Source organism: Nicotiana sylvestris, chromosome 6, assembly GCF_000393655.2.
Source record: "Nicotiana sylvestris chromosome 6, ASM39365v2, whole genome shotgun sequence".
NCBI lineage: Eukaryota > Viridiplantae > Streptophyta > Magnoliopsida > Solanales > Solanaceae > Nicotiana > Nicotiana sylvestris.
The window spans coordinates 114131564-114156330 of record NC_091062.1 but is presented as its reverse complement, the minus strand read 5'-3'; the positions used below and the strand labels follow the sequence as shown (position 1 = coordinate 114156330).

The 24767-nt window shown below is 32.0% G+C and overlaps 1 protein-coding gene and 1 pseudogene across 1 annotated transcript; one reads left to right on the top strand and one right to left on the bottom strand.

Annotated features, from left to right (window-relative positions):
• Window positions 1–8273: 8273 nt before the first annotated feature.
• On the top strand, window positions 8274–11697 carry LOC104245392 (tetraspanin-3-like). The gene is made up of 2 exons (XM_009800996.2): window positions 8274–8997; window positions 11169–11697. Exons 1-2 carry the CDS (start codon window positions 8482–8484, stop codon window positions 11511–11513), a joined length of 861 nt encoding a protein of 286 aa, XP_009799298.1. The 5' UTR covers window positions 8274–8481; the 3' UTR covers window positions 11514–11697.
• A 118-nt stretch (window positions 11698–11815) lies between these two features.
• LOC104245393 (tRNA-splicing endonuclease subunit Sen2-1-like) lies at window positions 11816–23398 on the bottom strand (annotated as a pseudogene).
• Window positions 23399–24767: the final 1369 nt, after the last annotated feature.

Sequence of the window (24767 nt, the reverse complement as noted above, 5' to 3'; positions counted from 1 at the left end):
TGAGGGAAGAAAATGACATTGCACTTAAATTAAAGCATCATATAAACTATTGATTTGGATGTAAAACTTATTAATTTAAAACATAATAGTAATTTCTTTTATTTAAAACAACTCAATCATTGAAAATCGCTAAAAACCAAAAATATAAATCTTCAAAGTCTCGTACTAAAAAGTCAAAGCAAACACAATGCAACAAGGAGCACAAAACACATAATAATAATAATAATAATAATAATAATAATAATAATAATAATAATAATAATAATAATAATAATAATAATAATAATAATAATAATGTCAACTAGTACATCACGGAAGAAGATAAAAATTTACATATTAATGAAACAAAATCACCAAAGACAAGAACATAAATAAAGAAATATCAACAGGGCACTACCGAGGTACCGCCTCGTAGTCCTAAATCATAAATAAATTCACAATATCTCATTTTCTTATATCACCGCGGGAGCCTTCACATATAATTTTAAATAAAACAATTTTCCCCGAAATAGCATCCCGCGTTTTAGCCACCCTTATCACACCGCATGACTTCTAGTAGTTCCCCTACTAGCCATGCGTTTCAAGTCACCCTTATCTCACCGCATGCATTTCAACACTCTGGCCTTATATCACCGCATGCGTATCAATATCACAATATTTCACAAATCGCACCTCAAGTGCCCAAATATCACAACATAATACAACTTGCACCGCAAGTGCCCAATTATCGCAGCATAATACAACTTGCACCTCAAGTGATCATATATCAAAGCATATCACAAATTGCACATCAAGTGCTCAAATATTACAACATATCACAAATTTCACATCCAGTGCTCAAATCTTACAGCATATTACAAATTTCACGTCAAGTGTTCAAATATTACAACATATCATAAATTTCACATCCAGTGCTCAAATCCTACAACATATCACAAATTTCACGTCAAGTGCTCAAATATTACAACATATCACAAATTGCACATCAGGTGCCCAAATATTACAACTTGTCACATGAATCAACAATACATTATTTTTCCACAATAAGAAGCCCACGGCTCGGTCATAATGCGCACAAAAATTCTAACAAAATATCTGGGAGTGAAAACTCAACAAAATAATATTTTACAATTTAACACTTCGCCTCAACATGATTTACAGCCTTTATAACTCAATATCAATTTCAACAACATGAATTGAAAAGAAATTCATCAAGGGACAACACTTTTTTTTTATTTACAACTTCATGAAATAAATAGATTTATTCATCTTATTAACTAAATTTCTCATTTAAATTGCATGTAGATAAAATCAATAATGAAAATTATTTCCATAAAAATAGCAACTCAAACAAACACAGAATTCACATAAAAGTCAAGTAGCAATCGCACCAAATTATCATATAAAAATAATCTAGACAAATAAGGAATGAGACATGACAAATAAGAGATTTAATAAGTCCCAATAATTTTCTAATTTAATACATAAGGTTGTCTATGAATTTTAACCGATATAGTTTGCACATATAAACCAAGTACGTACTCGTCACCTTGCGTACATGGTTTTCAATCACACAATTTCCACATAAAACTCAATGCCTAAGGGGAAATTCCCCCACACAAAGTTAGGCAAGATACTTACCTCAAATCACGTTATCTCAATCCAATAATTGACATTTTTCCTCGATTATCTAACTCTGAATGGTTCGAATCTAGCCAAAAATAATTCAATACAATCAACACAAATTATTGGAATCAATCCCATGTGAAAATACCAAATTTTCCAATAAAATCCGAAATTAGATCAAAAATCGCCTGTGGGGCCCACGTCTCGGAATCCGACGTTACAAAATATGAACGCTCATTCAACCACGAGTCCAACCATACAAAAATTACTAAATTTCAACAACAAATCGACCTCCAAATCTTAAATCTAAGGTATAGAGAATTTCTACCATTTTCAACCCAATTCACTAATTTCATGATAAAAACAACAATAGATTCATGTATTTTAACCAAAATCGAGTTAGAATCACTTACCCCAATCCATATGGTGAAAATCTCCTCAAAAATCGCTTCAATCCGAGCTCCATAGCTCCAAATGTGTTAAAAATGGCTGAAACTCGCATTTTGTAATCTGTCCAGGCAAGTCGCAGGTGTCGAATACGACTTATAAATCGCATTTGGTAACAGCGATTTGCCTCTGCCCCTGAATACAGCATTACCCGCCTTTAGTAAATCAATCATAACTTTTTGTACAAATGTCCAAATGATGAACGGTTTGAAGCGTTTGAAACTATATTCAAAGACCTTTAATTTGATAGGTTGTTCATCATATAACACCTTATATATATGTAGATATGCTCGTCCAAAGTGTGATCTTGTGCGTGCTCATTTAGAATTTTAGTCTATCTTTAAATTTTCCAACTTGGCTTAGACTTAGGCTTCTCCTTAGACCCCAAATCACTTATAATATACTTCGTACACTTATTATCATATCCAATTGATATCCATCATATTAATAGTCCATCTTTGCACACAAAATAATATAATTAGAGCACATCAACTTTCTTAATAGCTTAAGTACTTCAAAAAATTTCTGGGGTGTTACATTTGTATACTTTATGTAAGATCTTATTTTGCTGCTTGAAATTATTTAATTTTTAAACTCAATAAATCCTTAATATCTTAAGTAAATTTTAGTTTTATTTTATATTTTAACTTACTCCAAAGTATAAATAGTTATAGGTTATCTCAATTTACATCTTTATATATTTTTATTTTTTTCTATTATAGTTTTTAATTAATTTTTTACCTCCATATTTCTAGCTAATATAGAAAAAAATCTATGAGTAGATCAATATATAAATATAGATATAGATATAGATACAGATATAGATATAGATATAGATACAAATATACATATAAATTTAATTATAGATATATAGATTAGATTTGTCTAAGATCTATTTAGATTATGTATAAGATTCATTAAACTACTTCCATTAATTATGTTTCTATATATAATTTCTAGTTATTAATGTTGTCCTAAAATTGCCAAGTGACTTCATTTTAGCTTGCCACTTGGCTTAACCACAATGCATACTACTCTCCTTTTAATATAACTAGTATTAGTACCCACGCGATGCGCGGACAAATCATTTCAAATTACGATGTATATTGTTTGAATCATGTACAAATAACCTTAAAATATATATCTCTCAGATAAAAATTATATAACATGAGAATTTAATAATGAAGGAGGATATGAAATTATTGATCAAATCTCGTAGTAGATAACCAATCTTTTTAACATATATTTGTAGCAAACCAATCCCTTAATTTTAGTACTTGCATTTCGTTCCGTTGTCGATGTTAAAGAATACTAAACATGTCATATTGTGATATGTCTTGTTCGAGCACATTAGATCATATTATTTTAACAAAATTCTTACAATCACTTTATTTTTATCAGGAAGTCAAATATGTCTTATTCATCACATCATTTTTACGTAATTTTTTTTGTCCTTTTCTTATAGTTATTGTATTATTTAATATGCGAAATGGCTTCCTAACTACTTAAACTTGTCGGTTCTTTTAAAGCCGATACATAAACTTATAACTTTCTCATTTGAACACTCGATCTCGTTTTTTCCATAACTAATAAAGACATCTGACCATTGACCATGTGCGCGTGTATTACACATACACATACGCGTCCATCCAATCAGCAAATGACCAATGGATGTCTTACACGTAAGGGCGCGAAAAGTCAAGCAACAACTCCTTCTCTTTGACTGCTTTAGCGTTCTTCTTCATCAACCATTTCAAGCTAATTCCAACACCCCAAGCAACAGAAGAACGCCTATCTCTGCTCCTTTTTCTACCCTTCACCACACAACACTCCACCTGATCAATTTTTTTCCTCAATCAAAAGCCGAGGTTGCTGTTTGGAGGTTTGTGGTGGTTCAGTTTCGTAATTTTCAAAATGTTTTAGTTCAATGAATCTATTTCTATACAAAAGCAAAAGCCAAACTTACTTGGAATTTCAGAGAGAATCTGAAGGCCCTCCTTATTGAAACTTGAAATCCCCCAGAATCTCTTCTTCTATGTATAATGTTAAGGTCCTTCATTAGACATTTTTAACTAACTGAAGTTCTCATTTACAGGTACTCCTGCAATGACATCAAGGGGATTGGTTGAGAATGACTTTGAGCAGATTGTCGAGTTCCTCCACAGGGCTGTTACCATCACCTTGAACATCCAGAAGGAGTACAGAAAGCTTTTGAAGGATTTCAATCAACGAACTTGGAAGGGGAAGTTATGGGGAAGTTCAAAACTTAGCTTCAACTCTGCAATGACAAAATATACAACTTTCCACCATTTTCACGGTCTGAAAAATGAAAAAAAATTGAAAATAGAGCTTCAGATTTTTAAAAATGGAGGAAGGGGGTATTTTGTACTATTGGGAGTTGGGAAGGGGATTTTCACGCTCCTATGCGTCGTGTTCCTCACGCGGGCTGCTGATTAGGACCAACTGACGCCACATGAGCATGGTCAATGGTCAAATGTGTTTATTAGTTATGGAAAAAATGAGTTCGAGTGTTCAAATGGGAAAGTTATAAGTTTATGTATCGGCTTTAAAAAACCCGGCAAGTTTAAGTGGCCAGGAAGCCATTTCGCCTATTTAATATTTCATATTATTATAACATCATATAATTTTTTGTTAGCTTATAATTAAATTAATGTCTTGCTTATTATCCTTTTAATAGTATGTGATAAAAATAAATGTTTTATTCTTGAAATTTGATATATTTTTATGCTTTTATCCTCTTATTCATAATATTTTAATCATTTAAATTTGTCAGTAATATTTTTAAATATAATTAATTATTTTATTTTATCTATATTAAAATTAATTTAAAGTATAAGTATCCTCACACTACCTCTATTTTCTTTTTAATATACATTTTCTTTCCTACTATAAATAATTAGTTTTATATTAATATTTTACCTATAACCAAAATAATGTCATATTTTGTTTTAAATTGTAACTTTTAATTAGTCTAAAATGTTAATACATAAGTTATTTGATTATCATGTTCCAAATGTATTGAGTTCTCTTATAATTAATTTTGTATTAGATGCAGTTAAATTTACTTTCTTTTTTAGCTATAAGATAAAATTTAATTTTAATTTAATTTTCATTATTAAGATTACCAATATTAGAAATTTATTTTTTATTTTTAAAAATTTATTTAATCATAGAAAAAAATCTTAATTTTATGAACACATTATTTCTAAATATTGTAATAATATTTTTACTATCATTTTAATTATTTACGTAATATGTTTTTAAAAAAAATTTCATCTCAAACTCAAATAATTCTTATAATTTTATTTTCTAAACTGGACCACATTTTCAAAAAATTATGCTATGCACTCAAACTCAAACTAACTGCACTCGATTCAGATATTAATCATAAGTCTAAAATATTAATACATAAGTTATTTGATTATTATGTTCCAAATGTATTGAGTTCTCTTATAATTAATTTTGTATTAGATGTAGTTAAATTTTTGTTCTTTTTTAGCTATAAGATAAAATTTAATTTTTAATTTTCATTATTAAGATTACCACTATTAGAAATTTATTTTGTACTTTTAAAAATTTATGTAATCATAGAAAAAAAAATTCTTAATTTTATGATCACATTATTTCTAAATATTGTAATCATATTTTTATTGTCATTTTAATTCTTTACGTAATATTTTCAAAAAAAAAATCTCATCTCAAACTCAAATAATTCTTATCATTTTATTTTCTAAACTGGACCACATTTTCAAATAATTATGATATGCATTCAAACTCAAACTAACTGCACTCGATTTAGATATTAATCATAGAAAAATATTTTCTTAATTGTTTGAACATATTATATCTAAATGTTGTAGTAATATTTTCACTGTCATTTTACTTCTTTACTTAAATTTTTTTTCTTTTTTAGTTTTAAGATACAAATTTAATTTTTGTAACATTACCTATATTAGAAATTTATTTTATAATTTAAAATTTTATTTTTTATTATTATTTTATTTTTCATATAAGACTTCAATTTCGTGGTACTATTCATAATTTGAGTATTCGCATCACAGTTTTAAGAACTTTCTAATATTAAATTCAAATAGTCTTTTCTTTTCATTTCTAATAAGTTAACATAATTTTTCTATTTTTTTAATCTAATATATAGTCTTATTACGTTTTATGTGGCTTTTCATTACCTCGTAACTTTATTTAATATCATTCTCAACTACTTTTTTTAATAATATAAGATAAATATATACTTTTTAAATTATAAAATAAATATTTATTTTGTTTCATATATATTGCTCAAAAATTTTAAATTATTTAAAATTTAATAATATTTTTAAGTATTGTATATTTACTTTATTTTATTTTCTAAACTTAAGATTTATAAATGTCCTTACATTATCTCTAATTTATTTTTATTGTTCAGTATTTTTAGTTTTTTATTTTACTATTAGACTTGAGTTATGTGGACTTATATTATGACTTTTCTTGTCATAATATAAAAAACTTTTTCATCTCAAATTTAAATAAGTTTTACACTTTTTCCTATGATAAAAATCTTAGTTTTTTTCAATTTATTTTTTATTATTGATTTTATATTATTCAATGCCTAATATTATTACATTGTCATGTGAATTTTTATTAGCCTATTTGAATTTAATATCTATTTTTACCTAACTCATTCTAATATAATATAGATAAAAATTAAAATACTTTCTCATCTCAAATTCAAATAATTTTTATCATTCTATTTTCTTAATTGGACCATATTTTCAAAAAATTATGGTATGCTTTCAAACTTAAACTAACTAAACTCAATTCAAATATTAATCATAGAAAAATATTTTCTTAATTGTTTGAACACATTATATCTAAATGTTGTAGTAATATTTACGTATAAAATATTTGTTTTCAAGATTTATCAGTATTAATATGAATTTATTTTTCTTAGTATTAGAATATCTTATGCTGATTATTTAATTTTTCTCTTACCTTATAATTAATTTGTAATACTTTATGTAAGATCTTATTTTGCTGTTTGACTTTATTTAGTTTTTAAACTCAATAAATCTTTAATATCTTCAGTAATTTTTAGTTTTATTATATATTTTAACTTACTCCAAAGTATAAATAATCATAGGTTATCTCAATTTACGTCTTTATATATATATATTCTATTATAGTTTTTAATTAATTTTTTACCTCCATATTTCTAGCTAACATAGAAGAAAATCTATGAGTGGATCAATATATAGATATAAATATAGATATAGATATAGATATGATACAAATATACATATTAATTTAAATATAGATATATAGATTAGATTTATCTAGATCTATTTAGATTATGTATAAGATTCATTAAACTACATCCGTTAATTATGTTTTTATATATAATTTTTAATTATTAATGTTGTCCTAAAATTGCCAAGTGACTTCATTTTAGCTTGTCATTTGGCTTAACCACAATGCATACTACTCTCCTTTTAATATAATATAGATATAGATTTAAGAGCTTAATTTTACTCAAAGACAGTGCAGGCTCTAAGGTTATCACAAGTAAGACTTGTTACTTAGGCCCCCAAATTTGGAGGCCCTATTTTTAGAAATAATAGGTTTATAAATATTTTAAAAAAATATTTAGTACTTTTAGTACAAAAGTAGGGTTTTAATTTCCATAATAGTTGCCTCAAAGAAAATAAGTTTTTCAAAAGTATAATTGATAAATCTTACTTAAATCAATATTGTCTTAAGAAAGATTAAATAAGTTGGCTATACTATTAATTGAAAAGGAACTACAAGAGGAACTCGATTATAAAAAAAATTATTAACAACTTTGCATCTCAAAAAGGTAGAAAAATAGACGTCAAGAAAAAGATATATCATAATATTCTTTTAAAAATTAAGGTCTCGAATAAAACTTTGGTGGTTTTAGACCACACACATACTTAAGCTGCCCCTGCTAGTAGACAATGCGACAAATATCCAGTCATGTAAAAGATAAATATACATATAATCGTCCATAAAATATGTACGGTATAACTAGAGTTGGAGAAACAAGACAAGCCTAAAACAAATTAAATTATACGAAGTGTAAAATTATTTTCACCCTCATCTCAACTGTTCCAGGTCAATGCAGGGACTAAGCAGAATGCTGACAAAGAGGGTGCTTCTGTCACTTTCACTTATCACTTGCCCCTTATGACTTAAGAGGAAAGAGCCTCCTCTTTTCTTTGCTCTTTCAACAATCCTCACCTCCACCTTCTTAACTTAATAAAGAAACTGTTGCTTTTTCTTGATTCAACACTCTCGTATCAACTTCCAAGAATTACCCATATATATAAATTTTAGACATAAGAGAGCCAAACAAAATAGGAGCTTTACACCATGAGAACAAGCAACCACTTGATAGGTCTAGTGAACTTCTTCACATTTCTTGCATCAATTCCAATCTTGGGTGGTGGAATATGGCTAAGTAGCAGAGCAAACAACACAGACTGCTTAAAATTCCTTCAATGGCCCTTAATAATTATTGGGGTTGCTATTATGGTAGTTTCTTTAGCTGGTTTTGCTGGTGCTTGCTATAGGAACACTTTTCTCATGTACCTTTATCTATGGGCTATGTTCTTCATCATAACTGCTTTGATTGGCTTTATCATCTTTGCTTATGCTGTCACTGATAAAGGGTCGGGTCGACCCGTTATGAACCGGGGCTACTTGGAGTATTATTTGCAAGATTACTCTGGGTGGCTAGAGGAAAGGGTCAAAAGTCAGAGCTATTGGATGAAAATCAGTTCTTGTATTAGGGATTCTCATGCTTGTGGTAAGATGAGAAGAACACATAATAACGGAATTCCACAGCCTGCTGAAATGTTTTACCGTAGAAAGCTTAGTCCTCTTGAGGTAATTACCAATAACATCTTCTTCTTTTTTTGGTTGTTTATATGATTGAATTCTAGCACGAATAATATTTTAAGAAGAAAATATGCTAATTTGTTGGGCTCTATTGAATCTTGAAATTGCAGTAAGTTTTCTTTTTGAAATTAATTTCTTTCACCAAACATGACTATGAAAGTGCGTAGGGTTGCATGTACATGATCTGTTATTACGGCATTGACACTGAAATGCCAACTATACATGTTTACGTTTTCCATGTTTAGATTATAGGTAAATAACATGTGAGGTGCCAACATATACCCCTTGTCAATTTCCGACCTACCAAGTACGATATAAAGCCAAAAGAGAACAAGAGAGAGAAATGCTATCAACTTCAACTGAATGAATAATTGGCTTGGTCAGTGACAAAAGAAAGTGTGGGACAATTAAAATGAACATTCTATGGGGGTTTCTTTTTCTTTTCCATTCTTGGCTTTTTAATTGAGTTGGGGTAACACTCTTCTTTAATCTTTATATAGTGACGAGACATTTTACCTACTTTTCAATAAAGAGGTATTTTTGACCTGTGACAAAATGCATGTTTTATGAGCCTGGATGTTAGCTACTTCGGACTGATCCCTATTTTGCTTTACTTCTATTAGTTGAATATCCTACTTTAATTTATGGTTCTTTTAGCAGCAACTTTGGAAAAGAAAATCTGTTTGCTTTAAGTTTGCCTAACATTTCGTCTTCTTTAATTTGTTCAGAAAGACTATTGCTGCATCTTTGGATCATAAGTTCATAACTTGTTAGGAATGTTAATAGCCCAAAGCATCTTCAGTGCTCCCTCACTTTACCCTGATAATAGCTGGGCCCTTGTAATTAATCTCAGTTTCACACTTCAATTTACATATCAGTGGCGGACCCAAGTGGTAGTTAGCGGGTTCAGTTGAACCCGCTTCACCAAAAAATATGTATAAATTAGGATTAAAAGCTGTGTAAATTTTATATAAATATTTATTTGAACCCACATGACAACTACTATTTTACGACTAAAGTTATATATTTCTAAAATTGAACCCGCTTGCACAAAATTCTGGGTCCGCCACTGTTACATATACGAATATGAAATTGCAAGAAAGGCTCTTTATTTACATGGTGACCATCCAAGGAAATTAACTATTCCATTTAATAGCCTTTATGATCACATGTGGGAGAAAATTGTAATGCATGAAAAATTAAGAAAACTTGGTAGGTGACTGCTTTAGTTTATGCACAGTAGGTTATGTAGCAAGAGATTTCATATTAAGTGGTCCAACACGAAAAGAAAGAAGCTTCTCTAGTTTATGAGTCACTTGTAAGAGTTTGTACAAGAAGGAAATGTATATGTCGTCGATCTTACTTTCCAAGTGGCCTTAAAGGGACATTGGTTATGAAAACATTTATTGCTTCAATCACTGCCTGATATTTTATTGCCTTTGGCATCCATCACCTACGCTACTATATGAAAATAGTGTATATAAGTTTGATGTTGATATTTATGAATATACTTGGTTGGAATAGATGGAAGCCTAACTCCCAGCAAGCTCCAATTATTAGGGCCCCAGTTGTCGACATCACATATATGCATCTTGAGTAGAAACGACACCAGGTAGCCACTTTAAAGGGCTGCTATTAAGAAATTAGCCAGTGCATTTTGAATTTTCAGTTTTCTAGTTCAATTTTTGGGATAAAAGTGTCCTGAAGTTAAGATTTTTAGTTTAAAATTAGAGGACAAAATAAGTAAGGGTTAATTTCTAAATAGTATCCCTGAGAATGGCTATCTGTGCACTTGCCCCACAGCTTGAAGAGCAAGAGAGGCTATGTGTTTAAATATCTAACACATTAACTCCGTCTGTGTGATCTTTGCAAATGTATCCCGTCCTAAACCTGGATAAAAAGAAGAGCGTTGCTGTAGGTTGACTATGGATGTAAAAATAGTCTAACTTGGTGAATCCTCTGACTACTGAATAGAATAGAATACTCACAAAGAATTTCCTCAGGTTGGACTCTTCCTTCTTGTAAATCCCCAAACTGTTGCGTAAAATATTGATTAAGGAGCATTCATGAGCAAAACTACTCTTGCTCTAACATTAGTCGGTATATAGTACAGTGGTAAAGACAACTTCTCTGACAAAGTCTTGGAACTTTTTATGTAGTCTGGTTGCTGCAAGCCCCCTACAGAATGCGGCTATACTTACATGAATGAGACATTGTGGAGTTCCGGAGGAGCGCTGGTAGGAGGTGATCCAGATTGTGTTAGATGGAACAATGATCAACAGCAGCTCTGCTATAACTGCAATTCTTGTAAAGCTGGTGTTCTGGCAAGTCTGAAAAAGAGTTGGAGGAAAGTATCTGTCATCAACATTGTCATATTGATCATTCTAGTCACCATGTATATTGTTGCCATAGCAGCCTTTAGACACAACAAGCAGATCGATAACGACGAGCCTTACGGAGAAACCAGGATGGAGAAATCCCAACCTAGCAGGATACACTTCTAAGAGCTTCCCCATGACAATACAGTAAATCTTGAAATGTAGCCCTATGTTTGGCATTTCTATCTTATTAGAACAACATGCTTTCTTCATACTTTCATATGCTCCATTTCTCCCCCAAAGGGAATTGGCTGTAAATCTCGTATGAGTTGTTTTGTTCTTTTTTTAATAATTAATTCCCTTTTATGCCTGGGTTTCTCTTTGAATTGGTTTTGGAGGTAGGTTAGTTCTTTCTGGATGTAGCAACTTGCTATAAGAGATAAAAACATTCATGTAAGCTTGACTTTTACTTAAAAGAGCATCGAGGGTGAAATCAGAAGGCACAGTTTACCATTTTTCTGGGCATAAAAGTCGGCCCAAAATGCCTGCAACAAAGCAGGGGGAATAAATACAGTATGCAGAGTATTAATAGTAATACATAGTATTAATCGTAATGCTTCTAAATCACATTACAATTGCTAAACTAGTACACCATGTGAAGTAGGAGTTAATCTTGAACCAGACGATCTACTTTTTTACTTGGGTCAAACTTAGATTTTGTTTCGCGGCCTTGCTCCGGACTCCATCTTGTGATTGTTCTCTCTTCAACAACATAGTTATCTAAGCACGGAGAAGTTGCACAATTTTGCTGTTGCTCAATATCAAGACTTAGTAACGTTTTCGCCACACTACCACAAAGTCGAAGAGTGCAATGGAAGTCAGACCAAACCCTCAAGCGACCACTTGCACTACCATTTTGTGAAGATAAAGCAAGCACAGAATATTCAGAATGTACTAGAGCAGGATGATGACGATAGGCAACAAAGTCAACCCCGTACTGAGAGCCCGATCTAACCACCCAGTTCTTACTTCTAAGGTGAGAAAAAGCTCTGAATAAGATAGGAAAATCTTCCCTCCTGGATGTCATATGCCTCCATAACTCATCACTGTTCAATTCAGTGTCATTGTGGTCAACAACCTTAATGCATTTTAGAGAATACTGAAGGTAAAAAGCTTCTTCCATGCAGAGCTGAAACTATTGCTCATTCTTTTCTGCCGTTACCCTAGGCCTACCAAAATATGCACAATTGAGGAGCTCAGTTTGTTCTGTAAGAAGCACATTCGTACCAGAAAGCAGTCCTCGAGAGTTTGAGCAGTTCAGAGAAGATTGAAGCTGGATGACTATTTCTGAAATGGGATCTGCAAGAGCTTTAACTTCTGCCCCTTTTCCTTTCCACCTCGGCCCCATTATTCACATTGACAACAAAAAAAGAGTCTAAATTCACGATATTCCTATTTACACCTGTTTACACAACTAACATTGGACCAAAGAATGCAATCAATCAGTTACATAGCCATACAACACATGATCATAGAAAAATAGACACCAATTAGAGAATTTTCAAAGTGTAAACTAAATTGCATTTTGCAACTACGCTTATAAAGTCTTTCCTACAACATTATAGAATTCATCAAATGTTGTGTCTTATTATGTCCAACCTACTTAAACTTAAATCTATGAAATGGTTGTTCCAATGTCATGCTGTGAAAGCACTTTGTCATACGACAATTGGCAGTAGCAAAGTGGTAAAACAACCGCAATAATCCAATTAAAGAATCCATCAAGCACAACATGGCCTAGAGAAAGAAAGAAAACATAATGAACACTCAATTCAGAAATGATAGCAGCTAAAGAAGAACTCATCCCTCCATAAGCCCAAATGGAGCTTTCAAGGAGTATATTAAAAAATACGGGAAAAGGTCGCCACCCGAGAGTGAGAGCACTGCAGAGAAGCTGCTGAGATTTTTATGGCTACCAATCATTTTCACCCAATTTTGAGGGGTTTCAAGGTCTGTTCATTTATATTAAATATGAAAACAATCCATAAAAGAGAAAATACACTATGGGGATCTAATACACTGTGGGGATCTAAGTGTAGGAGGATAAATACGCTTATTTGGAGCACTGAACCACCCAAAATAAGGTTCAGACAGAATACCTACCATTCATGTCGCATGTAGCTGATTAGCACAGGTATAGTCATGTTAAAAAGTTATGGTAAAATAAAATGTTGAGAAAGTCTCCAACCATTTTATGGATTATGACTTTTTTCTTTACCAGAATCTGTCTGTTAGGGATATAGTAGATATGTCCTAGATCCAATATCATATTTGATGATTTGAACATATTTTTGCGAACGTTATTTGATATAAAAATATATGGCATTCTTTTATCATAGTTATTATCAATTGTTTGATTAATTTGATAAGGTCCTTGATTAAATTTTGGGATTTGTCATCGTGATAGAGATCATGATAATGAGAGCAAAGTCTCTTATAATTTAATCTAAATTTGTTCTTGATCGTAGGATTATTAATTTGGACATTAGTAATCCGGTTAGATCAATATTTATGTAATCGTCTTTATGGGATAAAGATTAGTTGATCTCATTAACTAAATTACATAGATAGATGATGCATATAGAGATATGATCATTGAACCGACTCATTTGATAATTCCTAATGGTTAGAATTACCATAAACTGTCAATAGGATATTCTCTTGAAGAATGTGATGTAAAAGTTTCCTTTGACCTGAGATCGTCATAGTAATTGACAAGCTATTTATTGTGCTTTGATACCAGACACCTATGGCCCTAGGGCGATAGTTGAAAGGATATTAGGTATGATTAAATGCTTGTAGAATTAGTAATTGATCATGATGGAATCTGTCAACTCTTGGTAATGAGTTTAAGCTCCATGTTGTCGTGAATTATAAACGACCAAATTAAGACTTTGGCCAGGGCAATTGAATGAAAAGAAGAAAAGAGTTTCTTAGGTCATTCAATGGTCGATTCTATTTGACATGAACACATAGTTGGTCGCCTATTAGGATTTGACAGTTGAACCATATCCTAGGGTGATCCAGAGCTATAAGGACAGAAGGAATTACTACATTATTCTTCTACTGGTTCTTGAGAGTAAATTGTATACTTCATGCTATCCGGTCGTTAAGGAGTGTTGCTAGACGCCACCCTTGATTAGTATATTGATGTGGTCAATTTACTACCGGTTTAGTATTGAACCTATGGGGTCGCACACTAACAAGTGTTCCGATCTTTGCTAAAGGACTAATTACTTTATTATTTGTTAATTAAATTAAAGAATTTAATTAGTCAAATAAATTTAGTTAGTTAGTCCAAATGAAATATTAATTATATTTTTTGCTAGCACAGAAGATATAATTAATATTGTGAACAAGTTGAAGTTTTCTATTTGGAATAGAAAATTAAATTATCTCTTGGTCAAAATATATATGTGATATATATAGTTACTATTTATTTATTTATATGGGATGTATATAATATATTAATGATGAAGACTTACTTGGAAAAAACAATTTAGGATTGGATTGCCAAAGAACGTTGTAAGCTCGTTTCAATCCCATTAAGATTGGGATTGATATTCCTTTTTAATATAATACATTAAATGATACTTCAATTCCAATTGGAATTGGATTTGAAATCGGCAGTCATGATGCCAATTAGATGGAATTACGAATTTCCATATAAAATATTCCATGAAGTTTATATTTGGAATAAACTTTTACCCTAAGTAAATCATTACCTCAAACAAATAGGAAAAGGGTTTATAGATGATGCTATATAAAGGGTGATGGAAGAAAATTTACCAACTAATTTCTTGAGAAGAAAAATCACTTTGTGAAAGTGAGAGTGCAACACAAGCCAAGAGAGAAAATACAATTACAAGAAAAGTGTTTCTTGTTCTTCTTATAACATTGAGTTGAGATTTTTGAGAAAAATTTCAACACAATATTTCGTTCAATTTTGTTCGCGGGTTTCATTGATCCAAGAGTTGATAGCAAGGGTCGGTCTCGGTGTGGATACGCATAGAGTCTTCGCACTATCGAAGAATTTAAACGAGACTTTCTTCACCAGGTACGTCTTAGATCCGATCTATTGACATGTAAATAAATTTTAAACATTAAAAGATCTGCCTAGGATTGTTATTGTCTTCCGCTGCGTGCTACGAACACCTATACGCAATCCTACAGTGGTATCAGAGCCGTGGTTTATTGTGTCTAAAATTTATTTACGAAATATTTTAAGATTATATTTGAAGCGTTCAAACCATAATACATGTGTCTTGTGCTATAGTCAAATTGTTTGAATGCATATGGATTGATATTATTTTATTGTGAATAAAATACATATACATATAAGTTAAACTATTGAGATAGTTCGTAACTTACATTTAAAATTTTGTACTAGATACGACGGGAATCTATAATAGGTTATATGATTCTATTGTTATTAGTTCATGATATGTTAATTAATAATAATATTCTGGCATGGATTATACTTTTGTGATATATGTGATATATAAGATAAACATGTTAGAAGATGTTGAATTTCGTTTTTATGTCACGTACTTGTTCATTATATAATTTTGAATTATTTATTACATGTGATGTAAATTATTTTAGGACTAAGCACGTAGACAACTTGAACTAAATTCACACGCTATAAAAGATTTGATCTTCATGTTATTAAAAATTATTTTAGTAACAATTCCCTCTTACTAAAATTTGAGTTCTTAAATAATAAAATATAAGATATTTTATTATGGAGCTATCCATCAAGGTAAACAATTTTACTTATTTCTTGTTTATAAGGAGCGGCCTGACTACCAGGAGACTTATAGTTTGAGAATATGTTAAAATTATTTATTGCATTAGATGTATGGATTGAAAGAATTATTCAATTTTACACTAGACGCCTGGACCACCCGGGGGAGTATAACATTTAATAAGTTCTTTGTTATCATGATGGTTGAACTCAACTATGCCAATAGGATCGACCTGACTACCAGGGGACTATTTGACATAGAGCTATTTAAGGAAATTGTATGGGGATACAATTGGTAAGAGTACCTACCTTTAAAATATATGTGAGAAACGACTTGACTTCCAAGGGGCTCATACATATTGTTAAAGGATTCCTTTACTCCACTAATAGAAATAAAGATTTCGTAAACTATAATGAGGGTAAATAGTTTAAAATAATTAGTGGAAATATCATTTAGATAAAAGTCCATGTCTTTATGATATATGCAAATATGTTCTTATATTATTGCCTTTTCTTTTCTATATTTTAGATTTCTCAATATGTCTGTTATATCACTGCGCGAAATACTTGAGACCAACAAGTTGGTAGGACCAAACTTTGATGACTGGTATAGAAATTTGAGAATTGTTCTCATGCATGAAAAGCTCATTGATGTGATTGATAAGCCTGCAAAGATAATCCCACCAGAGAATGATGTTCAAGGCACCAAGGTTTATCAGAAATACTTGGAAGAATGTCTTGCTATTAAACACATCATTCTCGCTTCTATGAATTCTGAACTCCAGAGGAAACATCAAAATATGGATCCAATTGCAATCATTGAATATCTTAAGAAGATGGTTCATACACAATTAGACATTGAAAACTCTCCAGTTGGACCCCTTGTCAATTATATGATTGTTCTTACAGAAGAACATGAGAAGTTGGGGTACAAGCTTGGTAAAGAGCTTTCTGAAGATTTGATATTGCAATCAGTATATGATGCTGAATGTTTTCACTGTAAGAAGAAAGGGCATTGGAAGAGAAACTGCAAGGAGTATCTTGCAACTCTAAAGGACAAGAAACGAGGTGAGACATTAATGAAAAATGTTTTCAAGGTTTCTTTAGCTACTACTAATTCTTCACTGTGGGTATTAGATACTGGCAGTGGTTATAACATCTGTAATACGTTACAAGGGTTTAAGATAAGCAGGAGGCTAAAGAAAGGAGAAGTTAATCTACAAGTTGGAAATGGTGCAAAAGTTGCAGCCGTAGCTGTAGGATCAATTTCTTTAATAATGCCTACAGGCAAAGTACTTATGTTGGATGATTGTTATTACGTTCCTAAATTTGTTTCGAACATAATTTCAGCTTCTATGTTAGACAAACGTGGTTTTTGCATTAATATAAGCAATGGTATTTGCTCTATTTATTATAGTGATAATTTATATGTGAATGGCTATCTCCAACATGATGTTTATGTCTTACCTAATGTGAATGCTAATTCGATTATGCATGTTTCAAGTCTTGAGAGGAAAAGAGATGATCAAGTAAATCATGCATACCTTTGGCATTGTAGGCTTGGTCATATTGGAGAGAAAAGAATTAACAAGTTGTACAAGGAAGGGTACCTTGACAAATATGATTTTGAATCATATCCAACTTGTGAATCTTGTCTCAAAGGAAAAATGACCAAATCTCCATTTACTGGAAGTGGAGAAAGAGCTTCTGAATTATTGGGACTAATTCATACAGATGTTTGTGGGCCCATGAAAATTCAAGCTAGAGGTGGATATTCTTACTTCATCACCTTCACTGATGATATGTCAAGATATGGATTTGTGTATCTTATGAAACACAAGTCTGAATCTTTTGAAATGTTCAAAAGGTTCCGTAGTGAAGTTGAGAAGCAGACTGGTAAAAGTATCAAAGTACTAAGGTCTGATAGAGGTGGAGAATATCTTAGTGAAGATTTTACTAGATATCTCAAAGAGAATGAGATTCTTTCACAATGGACACCTCCAGGAACACCACAACACAATGGTGTGTCTGAAAGGAGAAATCGAACCTTATTAGATATGGTGAGATCTATGATGGGGTTCACTGATCTTCCAATAAATTTATGGGGATATGCTTTGGAAGCAACAACATACTTACTTAATAAAGTTCCCACTAAATCAGTCTCTACAATACCATATGAGATATGGAAAGGATGCAAGCCTAACCTTAAACATATTAAAGTTTGGGGTTGTCCAGCTTATGTTAAGAGACTACAGTCTGATAAACTTGACTCAAGATCTGATAAGTGTAGATTCATTGGGTACCCCAAGGAAACAATGGGATATTATTTCTATCACCCTTCTGACCATAAAGTGTTTGTGGCCAGAGGAGCAACCTTTTTGGAAAGGGAATTTCTTTTAGAAGGAAATTATAATGGAGAAATTGAACTTGATGAAGTTCAAGAAACTAATGAATCAACACAATGTAAAGATCATGAGACCCAAGTTGAAGAACCTTTATTGGATGTTTTGAAGTTGCCAAGGAAGTTGTCATCTTCAACGGTTGAAGTTCAAGAACTAAATGAAGTTCAAGAACAGGTTAATGAACCAGTTCCAAACCATATTGAACAACAACCAAATCCAGCACAAGGTGAACAGGTTGTACAAATACCTCTTAGAAGGTCTATACGAGAACGTCAAGTACCAACTAGATTAAATTATATAGTACAAGATGATGTATCAAATGAGGTTGATCATAATGATGATGATCCTAAGACCTATGAAGAGGCTATACAAAGTTCTGATTATGAGAAGTGGCAAAAGGCCATGGAATCCGAAATGGAATCTATGAAGGAAAATAAAGTATGGACTTTAGTTGAACCTTCAAAGGATATAAAACCTATAGGTTGTAAATGGGTTTTTAAGAAAAAGATTGGAGCAGACGGAAAGGTGGAGACCTATAAAGCCCGTCTTGTTGCCAAGGGATATCGTCAGAAAGAAGGAGTCGACTATGACGAGACTTTCTCTCCCGTGGCAATGCTCAAATCAATTCGGATTTTGCTTGCTATAGCAGCATACTATGATTATGAAATATGGCAAATGGATGTGAAAACAGCTTTCCTTAATGGTGAGCTAGAAGAGGATGTGTACATGACACAACCTGAAGGTTTCACATCTCCGTCTGATCATAATAAAATTTGTAAGCTACAAAGATCCATTTATGGATTAAAGCAAGCTTCTCGAAGTTGGAATATTCGATTTAACAAGACAATTGAAAAGTTCAATTTTGTTAGATGCGAAGAAGAACCTTGTGTGTACAAAAAGGTTAGTGGGAGCAATTATATTCTTAGTGTTGTATGTTGATGATATATTGCTATTAGGGAATGATATACCGGCATTGCAAAGTACCAAGATTTGGCTATCTGAACAGTTCTCCATGAAAGACTTGGGAGAAGCAGCTTATATATTAGGAATAAAGATCTATAGAGATAGATCTAGGAAGTTGCTTGGACTTTCCCAGTCTTTGTACATTGATACCATCTTAAAGAGGTATAATATGGATAATTCCAAAAGAGGCTATCTACCGATTGGCAATGGAATTACTCTCAGTAGGGAGGATTGTCCTAAAACACCTGAAGAGAGAGAACGCATGAGTAGGATCCGATACGCTAGTGCAGTGGGAGCTATCATGTATACCATGACATGTACACGTCCTGATGTGGCTTATGCACTTGGAGTGACTAGCCGCTATCAGGCAAATCCTGGTGAGGAACATTGGAAGGTGGTGAAGACCATTCTTAAGTACTTAAGAAGGACTAAAGACCAATTCCTCATCTATGGAGATTCTGAGTTGAAACTTGAAGGTTATACTGATGCAAGTTTCTCTTCAGATAGAGATGATAGCAAATCTATTTCTGGTTATGTATTCACCTTAAATGGTGGTGCAGTGAGTTGGAAAAGTTCCAAACAAGCTACAATAGCTGATTCAGTGACTAAAGCAGAATATATAGCAGCTAGTGAAGCTGCTAAGGAAGCTGTATGGATGAAAAAGTTCTTAACTGAACTTGGTGTGGTTCCTTCAATAGAAGGTGCGGTTCCACTGTTGTGTGACAATACTGGAGCCATTGCTCAAGCAAAAGAACCAAGATCACACCAAAAGTCCAAACACGTTCTGCGAAGGTATCACTTGATAAGAGAGATCATTGAACGTGGAGACGTCGAGATTCAAAAGGTTGATGGAAAAGAAAATGCTGCAGACCCATTCACTAAAGCTCTTGGCGCAAAGGAGTTTGACAAGCACAAGTGGAAATTGGGAATGAAGTACAAGAGCGATTGGCTCTAGTGCAAGTGGGAGATTGTTAGGGATATAGTAGATATGCCCTAGATCCAATATCATATTTGATGATTTGAACATATTTTTGTGAACGTTATTTGATATAAAAATATATGGCATTCTTTTATCATAGTTATTATCAATTGTTTGATTAATTTGATAAGGTCCTTGATTAAATTTTGGGATTTGTCATCGTGATAGAGATCATGATAATGAGAGCAAAGTCTCTTATAATTTAATCTAAATTTGTTCTTGATCGTAGGATTATTAATTTGGACATTAGTAATCCGGTTAGATCAATATTTATGTAATCGTCTTTATGGGATAAAGATTAGTTGATCTCATTAACTAAATTACATAGATAGATGATGCATATAGAGATATGATTATTGAACCGACTCATTTAATAATTCCTAATGGTTAGAATTACCATAAACTGTCAATAGGATATTCTCTTGAAGAATGTGATGTAAAAGTTTCCTTTGACCTGAGATCGTCATAGTAATTGACAAGCTATTTATTGTGCTTTGATACCAGACACCTATGGCCCTAGGGCGATAGTTGAAAGGATATTGGGTATGATTAAATGCTTGTAGAATTAGTGATTGATCAAGATGGAATCTGTCAACTCTTGGTAATGAGTTTAAGCTCCATGTTGTCATGAATTATAAACGACCAAATTAAGACCTTGGCCAGGGCAATTGAATGAAAAGAAGAAAAGAGTTTCTTAGGTCATTCAATGGTCGATTATATTTGACATGAACACATAGTTGGTCGCCTATTAGGATTTGACAGTTGAACCATATCCTAGGGTGATCCAGAGCTATAAGGACAGAAGAAATTACTACATTATTCTTCTACTGGTTCTTGAGAGTAAATTGTATACTTCATGTTATCCGGTCGTTAAGGAGTGTTGCTAGACGCCACCCTTGATTAGTATATTGATGTGGTCAATTTACTACCGGTTTAGTATTGAACCTATGGGGTTGCACACTAACGAGTGTTCCGATCTTTGCTAAAGGAGTAATTACTTTATTATTTGTTAATTAAATTAAGAATTTAATTAGTCAAATAAATTTAGTTAGTTAGTCCAAATGAAATATTAATTATATTTTTTGCTAGCACAGAAGATATAATTAATATTGTGAACAAGTTGAAGTTTTCTATTTGGAATAGAAAATTAAATTATCTCTTGGTCAAAATATATATGTGATATATATAGTTACTATTTATTTATTTATATGGGATGTATATAATATATTAATGATGAAGACTTACTTGGAAAAACCAATTTAGGATTGGATTGCCAAAGAACGTTGTGAGCTCGTTTCAATCCCATTAAGAATGGGATTGATATTCCTTTTTAAGATAATACATTAAATGATACTTCAATTCCAATTGGAATTGGATTTGAAATCGGCAGTCATAATGCCAATTAGATGGAATTACGAATTTCCATATAAAATATTCCATGAAGTTAATATTTGGAATAAACTTTTACCCTAAGTAAATCATTACCTCAACCAAATAGGAAAAGGGTTTATAGGTGATGCTATATAAAGGGTGATGGAAGAAAATTTACCAACTAATTTCTTGAGAAGAAAAATCACTTTGTGAAAGTGAGAGTGCAACACAAGCCAAGAGAGAAAATACAATTACAAGAAAAGTGTTTCTTGTTCTTCTTATAACATTGAGTTGAGATTTTTGAGAAAAATTTCAACACAATATTTCGTTCAATTTTGTTCGCGGGTTTCATTGATCCAAGAGTTGATAGCAAGGGTCGGTCTCGGTGTGGATACGCATAGAGTCTTCGCACTATCGAAGAATTTAAACGAGACTTTCTTCACCAGGTACGTCTTAGATCCGATCTATTGACATGTAAATAAATTTTAAACATTAAAAGATCTGCCTAGGATTGTTATTGTCTTCCGCTGCGTGCTACGAACACCTATAGGCAATCCTACACTGTCGCCCTTTTTTAATACCTGATGATTTCAAAGTTTCAAGTTTCCAATTAAGTCATTCAAATTCTCATTTAAGAAAAAAGAAGATTCTGGTAATTTTCTAACTGATGCTTGTACGCCCATTTAAAATATCGCAGCAAAGTGATATTCACCTAGAAGATTATCATGCAGAATCTGGATTTGGAACCATTATCAAAACATGTTTATCCACGGATCCAAAGTCAAATAAAGCAAATATCTTCTTCTTCATTCTCTCATTCCCTGTCATATGCACTACCTTAAATCTCAACTTGCAGAATACTTCAACTCCAAAATACTGAGCAATATTTCAGCTAGTATATAATAGCCACACAATCCTGTACTATGCAGATCCTTTGTCATCCGGGTTTGAATTTCTCATTTATACTAGTAAAAGGCTTTACATTTTGACACATAGGAAAGGTAGAGAAGTTCTGTGCAAGAAGAACGCAAAGATTATGCATAAAAACTAAAGTTAAAAGAGTGAAACTGAACATAGTAAAAACATCACTCTACTGAGCAAAAAATCAAACACCTCGCAGGCGGCAAGACATGCAACAACAGACACATTCAACAGCTCAATATGCACAAAGTAGATACATCAACCACAAAGTTATGGTTATTAAAAAATAAAATACCTTTATACGGAAGCATCAAACGCAAAGGGCTTCAAACGCGTAATCACAGTCAGCTTTCGAACTCTTTATGCCTTCCTCAAACTTCTCAGAACCAGACACGCAACTCAGAAGAAAAAGAAAGCAGAAACAAATTTAATTAATTTAAAGCTGAATCAGACTCAATGTGTGGAACAAAGTTGTCTCCCATTGCTTTGATAAAAAGTGGAGAAGAAGATCGTGAGAGATGGGAAAATATGTATATTGAGTTTCTATGGAGTATTATACTAATTTTCCATTTACTTGTACATTCCATTTGCTTGCTTACTTGTCTTTGGAGAAGAAGGATTTGGGATTGGGTTGATCCAGATGGGTCGGTTATTTTATAGGTCGGGTCAAATATTCATATACCAACTATTTAATTAAATAATATTAGTATGAAAAATGTACAGTTTTCTTTATAAATCAATTAAACTACGTAAATAATATTAGTGTTGAGATACTAGCCCAAAGATTTCCTATAAGCCTTTCATTTAGAAAGCATTATAAATTGATAAAAGTTTACCTGCACTAGGTGTTCACTTACATTATTTGAAAGTTTTGACTCATGTCACTCCATTTAATAAAGTTTGTTAAGACAGATAAAAACTAAAAGTAGATCAAATAAAATGGGATAGATGAATGATTTCAAAAGAGTTAATTATCTTGACTTGGTAATTTATTCTCATGGATGGTCGTCTCTTGCCATATTTTCATCCAGCTGAAAAAATATATGAAGCTAAATTAATATTTTTCGAAGAGTTAATACTTTTTGTGAAACAAAGAGTGATAAGTAGACCCACTCCATCTCAATTTATGTGATACAGTTTGACTACAGAAATAGTTTTAGAATGTTACACCCCATATTTTCGTACATGAAAGTACGTCATGAGTAAATTGATTTAAGCTTGGGAATGAAATTATTTTTGAGGTTATAAGTATTATGTTATTTCAAACAAGTGATAAGTAAATTCGTGAAGGTTAGAGGGTAAACGAATCAAAGAAAATGAGTTTCATCGAAGTTTGACATTTTGGGATAAAATATGGTCCGAGCTATAATACCCGGTATTTATGGACTAGTGTCATACAATGTACTACATGACCATGATAGTAAGGTATACAGTGTATGTTAAAAGTGAGTAGTATTTTAAGTAATTTGAGACAATATTTGATTATGTTTATTGATTATTAGTTAATGGGAGATTAATTATTTAAATAATAAATTAATGGGTAATTAAGATTTTGGATAAGGCTTAATAAATCCTCCCAAACGTGGCAGCCCAAAAATATTGATTTAAATGACTCCTTAGTCACATTGCTAGATGGCATTTTAAGAGAATTGGATGGCTAAGATAAGCATTATTAAGTGGGGTCCACACCACTATAAAAAGGGACCTTTCTAAAGCCATCCATTCATTTATAGGAAGTCTCATACATCTGCTATGTAATGCTTCAAAGACCATACTTTTCACTAGTAACGTCAATCACTTCAACAAGAATTCATCCGAGACTTCTTAGCGTAGTAGCAACGAGATTTTGCGATTTTAAGGGAGCACGGTATAATCTTTCTCAAGAATATCATATGAATTTTCCCTTACTTCGATCCTCCGTTACATGTTATCACAGTCAACGGGTTTTAAAGGGATTGTCAAGAGAATCGGTTCAGGTATGTTAAGGCTATCCCTTC

Coding starts and splice junctions, on each gene's coding strand:
- LOC104245392 (XM_009800996.2), top strand. CDS start 8,482: ATGAGAACAAGCAACCACTTGATAGGTCTAGTGAACTTCTTCACATTT. Junction 8,998..11,168: donor GAAAGCTTAGTCCTCTTGAG/GTAATTACCAAT, acceptor CTTTTTATGTAG/TCTGGTTGCTGCAAGCCCCC.